The sequence below is a fragment of the Otolemur garnettii genome, unplaced genomic scaffold, assembly GCF_000181295.1.
Source record: "Otolemur garnettii isolate 467f Iridium unplaced genomic scaffold, OtoGar3 scaffold00005, whole genome shotgun sequence".
Lineage (NCBI taxonomy): Eukaryota > Metazoa > Chordata > Mammalia > Primates > Galagidae > Otolemur > Otolemur garnettii.
In genome coordinates this window covers 41,919,697-41,928,996 of record NW_003852400.1, presented here as the reverse complement: position 1 = coordinate 41,928,996, position 9,300 = coordinate 41,919,697, and the positions used below count along the sequence as shown (strand labels likewise).

The window sequence follows — 9,300 nt, the reverse complement described above, 5'->3', positions numbered from 1 at the left end:
ATTTTTTGGTTGCAGCCGTCATTGTTGTTTGGCGGGTCCAGGCTGGGGATTCGAACCCGCCACCTTAGGTGTACGTGGCTGGCGCCTTAGCCGCTTGAGCTATAGGCGCCGAGCCAGCACCACCACTTTCAATGATCTCCTGTTATATATAAAATAAAGTCCAAATTCCTTACTATAGCTGGACAGCCATCCACGGTCCAGCTCTACCTCTCTGTTGCCACTCCTCCCTCATGCTCACTATGCTGTAACTACTTTAGCCATCAGTCAGTTTCTCATGCCCGAAGTATGCGGCTAGGCACAGTGGCTCACGCCCATAATGTTAGCACTCTGGGAGGCCAAGGCAGGTAGATTATCTGAGCTCAGAGTTCGAGAACAGCCTGAGCCAGAGCAATACCCTGTCTCTAAAGTAGTAGAGTGTTGTGGCGGGTGCCTAGTCTCAACTACTTGGGAGGCCGAGGCAAGAGGATTGCTTGAGTTCAAGAGTTTGAGGATGCTGTGAGCTATGATACCAGTCTCTACTGAGGGTGATAAAATTAGACACTGTCTCAAAAAAACAAAAATGCTTTCCAATACAGTAGCTACCAGCCACATGTGGTTAAATGTAAATGAATTAAAATGAAAAATTTCAGTCTCTCTTTTACACTAGTCACATTTCAAGTGTTCAGTATTTGGCTAGTGGTTACACATTGGATAGCAGAGATATAGAACATTCCCTTCACTGAAAGTTCTGTTAAATAGTGCTGCTCTTTTGTACCTCAGTCTTCTAGTGTACTGTGATCCTCTTGGAAGGCTCTTTCCAACCACTTGTCACCAGGCTAACATCTAATTTGTCAGATCTCAGAAAAAATGACTTCAGCAAGGATTCCCCAATCCAAATTAGAAGCCTCTTCGTTTTTCTTTGAGACAGAGCCTCAAGCTGTCACCCTGATTAGAGTGCTGTAGCATCACAGCTCACAGCAACCTCTAACTCCTGGGCTCAAGCGATTCTCCTGCCTCCGCCTCTCTAGTAGCTGGGACTATAGACGCCCACCACAGCACCCAGCTATTTTTTGGTTACAGCTGTCATTGTTGTTTGTCGGGCCTGGGCTGGACTCGAACCCACCAGCTCAGGTGTATATGGCTGGTGCCTTAGCCGCTTGAGCCACAGGTACCGAGCCAGAATTCTCTTCTTTGAAAGTTCACATCACAATTTGTAATTATGCATTATTTATGTATATTTAAAGCTTACCTTCCCTACTATATACTTCAAAAAGGCAGAGACTAGGTCATTTTGTTATTGGACACATACCACTTGCCATTTTGCACAATACAACTGAAAGAATAAATATCACTGAATGAATAATTTAAAAAACTGTCAATTTATTGTGGGACTCAACTTACTATAATATAATCTGATAAATACTATACTACATATATCAGTAATTTACCTGGGAGCACAAAGAAGCACAGGATCACTTTTGTATGGTGGTGTGGAAGGAGGTAGGGAAGTCTTAAAGAAGAGATGTTGTTTTAGTTAAGCCTTGAAGATACAGGTTGGCCAACTAGATGTTAGAAGGGTAAGCAAAGTAGTGGAATCATAAAACGATAAACATTTTAAAGAATGATGTGGCTGAAGTATCGAACTATACATGTATACCTGAGAGTATAAAGTAAAAAGCTAGATTGTGGCAGAACGCAAAAAATGTTAAATACGATAGATACGAAAAGCTCTGGACTTGTTTACTGACGTCAGTAGGTTCAGAATCACTACAAGTATTTTTGCAGAAAATTGATGTTTATATCTGTATTACAGAAAGATACCCCTGGCAGTTTGAAGATGGACTGGAGAGAGATAAGACTAAAGCCAAGCACTTGCTTGTAATTATAAAATACCATGCACTGTTAGTATTTTTTTTTTTTAAGAAAGCTTGTGGATGTAACTTCACTGCTAGAATGCAAAGTAACAAATTTTGAAATTATATAATTCTTGACATTTTATTTATTAATTACACCCAGATGACTTTCCCTTCCTTTTTTACCTTTCTCTTCTTCAGTAGCAGCTGTAGATTTTTCAAATAAATTAAAGTTCAAAGCACTCTCTCCTTCCGTAGCCGTAGGAGCCTTTTTCCTTTCATTTTGTTGATGTGAAATTTTTAAGGCTGGATTGAATACTGGATGGTCTTCTAATATTTCCATTTCTATCAAGAAAACACATGATGTTTAGTTTCAGATATTTGTTCTTATACCTTTTTACTTTGCAAAATGATTTGATGAACAGCATTTCTTCTTTTTCCTTGTAACCAATTATTTAATATTCCATCTATTACCTTTTACAATATATACGAAAACTTTAAAATAAATTATGTAAGAGATGTAATAAGGCTAGAAAAACATTTTTATTAAAAATAAATACTCATGAAATTGTATTCACCTTTTTCTCTTGAATGGAGATTGTATTTTATGGTATAAATCAGAGGCAGAAAACTACAGCCTGCTGGCCAAACCTAGTTCACTGCTTGTTTTTGATGACTTGCAAACTAGAATGGTTTTTACATTTTTAAATGGTGGATAAATAAAAAGAATACTTGGAGACATGACATGTATTTGAAATTTATAGTTCAATATTCATAAATAAGGTTTGATTAGAACACGGCCAATTGTTTTTATATCGTCTATGGTGACTTTTATGCTGTAGAACAGAGCTAAAGAGTTGTGACAGAGGCTGTATGGCCCATGAAATCTGTAGTACAGAGGATGCCAGAGAAATGTATACACATTTTAGGAAAGGAAAAAACTGTATTGAAATTGTAATAATATATACCAATAATAACAGATGACTACAAGTCACATGTGAGCACCTCTTGTAATTACAGAAATTAAACGTGACTTGAGTATTACAATTTTAATAGTCTTTTCCTTTCTTAAAATGTATATGTATTTTTTTAGCACCCTCTGTATTTACTATTTAGCTGGTTACAGAAAAAGTTTGCCAATCCCAGGTATAAACTGTTAGAAAAGTGCAAATGTCCTAAAAAGAGGCTCAGCTATCCTAGGAAAGTCAACAAATAAAAGACAATTACATTTATATATCTAAGAATTTGAAGAATTCTTCAAAGAATTTTACCTCTTTGAAATTTCCTTATTTTTTCTTGGGCCTCTTTTTGGCCTTGCTTGTTTTTTTCTAGTTTAAAGGTAGCCGCTTGCTCCTTTGCATCCAGAAGTTTTGTTGCAAGATGCAAATACCTTTCATTCTGATCCAAATAAAACCACAAGGAGGAAATGAAAAAAAGAGAAAGATTATCTATGGTCAGTGCAGTATATCAAAACCTATGATCCAGTAGATCTAATTTAGGAATTTTTCATAAAGAAACAATACAAATGCACAGATTTACAAGTACATAGATGTCTACTGAAGCACTGACTGTAAAAGAAAAACTGGAAATCATACCTGGGATATCTCTATAAAGAAAACACCAATCATTAGAAAATAAAATGGGTAGCTGTAGCAGCCCATATAGCTTATGGCTAGGAGGAGTGAGAGTTATAAGAAATACCTATAGCTCAATAATGGGAACACCTCGGTGGAAAGGGCATGGAGAGAGATTTCGCTCTCCTAATAAGCATGAGAGCTCGTGACATGAGAGCAGAGGTGAACTGGCAGTCTCTACACCTGTGGTGTTGAGAAGCACAAGATCAGCCTGATATTAGGCTGGAGAAGGCAGTCAGGAAGCGTGCACTTTCTATCATGGACTCACTTACTCTGACTGTCTCCTCTTCTGCCTGCAGAATGCCAGCACGGTGTCTCTCTCCTGAAGATTACGAAGCTCTGCCAAAGACTAAGATCTATCTGTTCTAAGATGACTGCTTTACTCTCTCTCCAGCTAAGGTAGATAGCCCTCAGGCATCTAAGAGAAACTTCCTGAGCAAGGTAGCCTAATGGTCCTTGTCCAGAAACTTCCTAAGCCAGGCCCGAGACCTGGCCAGTCCTGGGCCCTGACCAAGTGGTGTCAGAAGCAGGTCCTGATAAGTAGCAAAAGAGGGTAATCCACAGGAGAAACACCCTTTACATTTTAATAAAATAAAGAAATTTGCAGAATAAAAAGTATGAGACCATTTTTATAAAAATTGTTTTTTAAGTATGTGTAAATAAAGGACTGTACTTGCAATAATACAATACTCATCTGAAAGATACCTTCACATAATTTCTTTCTCATGGAAGACAGTCAGGAACTTAAAAAAGAAAAAAAGCTTCTGATGAAAACAGATGTCACAAAACTCAAGGACATGACTCCACCGGGCAAAAACTAAAAGTTTAAATTTAAACTCCAAGGTTTAAGTTAATAAGTGACAGCAAATTAGAAGCATAAAACCATAGGGCGGAGAAGATGATGGCTTATGTGGTGTTGCTATGAAACACAACTATTAAAAGGAAGGGGAAAGAGATGACTAAGCAAGTACAATCAGCTGAATTCTGGGACCATTTTGTGCAGAAGCCAATATCAATCCAGTGAAACAGAAAGGAGAGTTAGCTCTCTCCTCACATCTACCCTATCCTTTCCATTTCCCTGTACTTAGCCCTGATACCACCATCCCTCCACTTATGCATCTCGTCACTTTCAATTCCTTAATTTTTTTCTCATACAAAATTTACCATCCTAATCATTTTTAAGTGTATAGTGTTACTAAATACATTCATATTATTGTACAAGCATCACCACCATCTATCTCTAGAACTCTACCTGGCAAAACAAACTCTATACCCATTAATCAATAAATTTCCATCCTTTCTCTCATATGACTTATGGTAAGTGTAGGTTTAATTTTATGAGAAAAGACCAGTTTTCCAAAGTGACTGTACCATTTTACATTACCATTAGCAATATTTGAGTGTCCCAGTTGCTCCATATTCTCCCAACATTTGATCTTACGAATTTTTTTAATTTTTGTCATTTTGATTTATAGTGGTATATCATTTTAGTTTCATTTCTCTAATGACTAGTGATGTTGCATACATTTTCAAATGTTTATTGATCATCCATATATCTACTTTTACAAAGTGTCTTTAAAAGTTCTTTATGTTATTGTGAATAGAAGTCCTTTTTTCTTTGTATTATGGTGGATAAGAGTCCTTTGTCAGATGTATTTATTGCGATATTTTTCCTACAACTTGCTTTTTTCACTTAATAGTATATTCTCCGCCTTATATTTTTATCTTACCTTAGGATGTCTGTGTTCTCTTTACAATATGAACTTCTTTTGGACTGTGCTTTATCCTTTTTTATTACTCAAAGAATTTAGCATACTTCACACATTAACAAACATTTAAAAATAATTATACCTATAAACATGGAGGAAATGTAATTTACATCTCTTGAGCAGTTACTTTGTGCCAAGTTTTTACTTAAGTGTTACTTTGTTTAATCTTCACATCGACTCCTAGAGGTATTTATCCAATTTAAAAATTAGGAAACAAATGCTCCTAAAAGTTAAATATATCTTGCCTAAGAATATCCAGCTAGAAGCCGAATATAAATTTCTACTCACAGGGTCAAACTTCTCTTCCTCTTCTAAGCTTTGAGAATTTTCACTCTTTTCTTCTTCACTTTGTTCCTCAGCGTACCGCAAAATCCATTCTTTCATATTTACTTCCACATTTGTCCCTTCCTTTTTTGCCTAGAAAGAGAAAACAAATATCTGAAAAACCAAAGTTAAAACAAGTGTCAAAACTATCTTGTCATTGTTTTTATAATTTATTCATACAAAAAGAGCAGACATACAAATTACCAAAAAAAAAATACTCTTTACTATTCAGTGAGGGACAAATAAATTGAGCTTAACTTTACTTTAGGTTGGATGTGGTGGCTCGCGCTTATAATCCTAGCATCCTGGAAGGCCTAGGCGGGTGCATTGCTTGAGCTCAAGACTTTGAGACTAGCTTGAGCAAGAGTGAGACCCCATCTCTAATGAAAACAGAAAAACTATCTGGGCATTATGGTGGGTACCTGTAGTCCCAGCTATTCAGGAGGCTATGGCAAGAGGACTGCTTGAGTCCAAGAGTTGGAGGTTGCTGTAAACTATGATGCCAAAGCACTCTACCTGGGTTGAGACTCTGTCTCAAAAAAAAAAAAAAAAAAAAAAAAAAAATTACTTAAAAAAGTCTACACTTGTAGAATCTAAAGAATATGTTTACATAAAGGGGGTAAAAAAGAAGAAAAGCAGACTGTCAAAAATTGGTATTATTCCTTAAAAACAGTGGGTTTATGCGGATGATGCTTCCGTACATGTTTTACAACATGTAAAGTATTTAAGTATAATGCTCTAATGAACTTCATCTCCCAGTCAGTATTCATGCCCTTCTGTAATTCCCTTCCTGAGACCCTGGGCTTGGCTGTGTGACTTGCTTCAATCCATAATAGACTAGTAAAAGTGATAAAGCAGAGGCCTGATAAGAATTTGTACCTTGAAATACTTACTCTTGGAAGATAGATGTATGAAGTCCCACTACCCTGAGACCACCATATGTGAGAAAACCTAACCTAGTCAGGTGGAGAAAACACACAGGGAGGAGGATGCCTGGCTAGCCTCCAGCTGAAGTGTTAGTCATGTGAATAAAGCAGCCCTTTTGGATGTTCCAGCCCCAGTACACCTTCTGAAATAGAACAATGGCCTAGCTATATCCAGCTCAGACTGCAGAATCATGAGAAATAACAAACTGTTGGTTTAAGCCACTACATTTTGGGGTGGTTTGCTATGCAATAATAGATGACTGAAACAGACAACAGAAAAATTTGGCAAACCAATTAGTTATTTTCAAGAAGTAAAAATGTTACAGAAAATCTTTATACTCTCATGGATTCATGGACTATTACATGTGCTTCATTCTGATGCTACAGAACTTTAAATACTTAACTCTCTTTTTTTTTTTTGAGACAGAGCCTCAAGCTATCCCCCTGGGTAGAGTGCTATGGCATCATAGCTCACAGCAACCTCCAACTCCTGGGCTCAAGTGAGTCTCCTGCCTCAGCCTCCCAAGTAGCTGGGACTACAGGCGCCCGCCACAACACCCAGCCATTTTTTTGGTTGCAGCCATCATTGTTGTTTGGCAGGCCCGGCTGGGGATTCGAACCCGCCACCTTAGGTGTATGTGGCTGGCGCCTTAGCCGCTTGAGCCACAGGCGCCGAGCCTAAATACTTAACTCTTAAATTACCTTTATCTTAGAGTCTTCTTTCTGGTTTTTGGTTTTCATTTGCAATGGAGGTGAAACAATGGCTTGTATTTGAGGGGACTGGAATTTTGGCCGACTTTTAGATTGCTGCTCTTCAAAATCCTGACTGAATCCTTCAGGAAGTTCATCTTAAAATAAAAGAAACTGTGTTGAAAATAAACGTACATACCATATATAAAACAAAGAAACATTTGTTAAGCATATACATAAACTCAGCCTTGTCTTAGAGCACCTAATTTTCTTTTATTCCCTCATGTCCCAAGAACAGAAATCCTATAATGAAGCTGGTTTTATCTGTTAAGATAGAAGTGGGTACATTCATCAGATGAGAGCTTGCTCACTTCTATTTGGCCACTGATTTCAGGCTCAGTATGTTAGGCTTCTAAATTTTCCTAAAAGGATCTTAACCCTTCCCATTAGTTGTCTGTCATAGCAAGTTGCAGCATCCTTAATTAGCCCCACAGGCTATTTACTCTCCAGATTCTTGCCAAAGATTATAACCATGACCCTCTGTTTAAATATTATTTATCCAAGGGTAGCCCAAATTTCTAAACAAAAAACCAGGAGACACAGTCTAATATATTATTCATAGGTAAATTTAGAAAATCCATTGTAGGAAATACATTGTAAATGGAAGCAACACACATCAAATTTCCTTCTTGGACCACAATCTTATAGGATAATACATGGAAAAGAACAGAGAAAGGTAAGAACATTTTAAAAGTAAATAATTATAAGTGAAAAAACTTAAGTACAAGCCAAAGGGTTGACACAAATATTTAAGCTATTTCAAAAAGTTTTAGAAAACTGAAAAACTATAACAATAATACTGTTTACCATCTGAAAGGTTTAAACAGAGCCAATCCAAGGCCGAATGAAGATCACCTCCATGTAAGAGTGTATTGGTCATTGCATCTTCAATATCTTTAGTCTTGAATGAAAATCCTTGTAAAGCCATATATAAATCCTATGAAAGTGAAATGTAAGAAAGTCATATTTGCCAGTTTTCTCTTCTTTCATTACTAATTTTATTCTCTCATTCAACTTAAACCAAAAACTCTGACACAAATTCTAATTTCAAAATTATCTCCCCCTTGCCCCCAGTTAAAAGTTAAATGTGCTTACTGAATTGAGAATTTGGAAACTATAAATATCTTTAAAAAAAAGACCAGGAGAAATTCTTCATATTCTCACTAGCCAAATTACTATTTGCTTGAGTTCACGAGTTCAAGACCAGCTTGAGGAAAAAGCAAGACCCCCATCTCTATTGAAAATAAAAAAAACTGAGGCACCAGCCTGTATACCAAGGGTGGCGAGTTCAAACCCAACCCTGGCCAAACTGCAATAAAAAAAAAAAATAGTCTGGCGTTGTGGCAGGTGCCTGTAGTCCCAGTTACTTGGGAGGCTGAGGTAAGAGAATCACTTAAGCCCAAGAGCTGGAGGCTGCTGTGAGCTGTGACACCACAGCACTCTACTGAGGGCAACAAAGTGAGACTCTGTCTCAGGCGGTGCCTGTGGCTCAAGGAGCAGGGTGCCCGCCCTATATGCTGCGGGTGGCGGGTTCAAACCCAGCCCCAGCCAAAAAACTGCAAAAAGAAAAAAGAAAATCTTGGCTCAAGGAGACTCTGTCTCAAAAAAAAAAAAAAAAAAAAAAAAAAAGAAAAGAAAAGAAAAGAAACTGAGGCACAAGAGCATTGCTTGAGCCCAAGAGTTGGAGGTTGCTGTGAGCTATGGTGCCAGGGCATTCTACCCATGGCAACACCTTGAGACTCTTAAAAAAAAAAAAGAAAGAAATTTCGTTTGACATTGTAAGTATCTTCCCAAGTTATTAGAAACTCTTCATTATCACTTTGAATAGTTACATAACATTCCACTGGATAGACCTATTATAATTTAACTACACATTTTCTAATGACAGAACACTTAGGATATTTTCTTTTCTTTTAAAGATAAAGAGTGCTTCAATGAACACCTTTATACATAAGGGTAAAGTATTTTAATGCACTTTCTAAAGCATGATCTTTAGATCTGGCAGAATTGGGTTCAAATCCAAGCTGTTTACTATTTACTAATGAATAATTTTTTTTTTTTTTTT

The 9,300-nt window shown here is 37.1% G+C and overlaps 1 protein-coding gene across 1 annotated transcript in view; it reads right to left on the bottom strand.

Moving 5' to 3' along the window:
* DHX29 (DExH-box helicase 29) overlaps positions 1-9,300 on the bottom strand; it is a 55,534-nt gene that overhangs the window by 37,010 nt on the left and 9,224 nt on the right. Inside the window, exons 4-8 of the mRNA XM_003782762.3 lie at positions 8,043-8,172; positions 7,188-7,333; positions 5,524-5,652; positions 3,104-3,230; positions 2,019-2,177 (exon numbers count right to left, since the gene is read on the bottom strand). Coding sequence (XP_003782810.1) covers positions 2,019-2,177; positions 3,104-3,230; positions 5,524-5,652; positions 7,188-7,333; positions 8,043-8,172 — 691 coding nt within the window. The remainder of the gene's footprint in view (positions 1-2,018; positions 2,178-3,103; positions 3,231-5,523; positions 5,653-7,187; positions 7,334-8,042; positions 8,173-9,300) is intronic.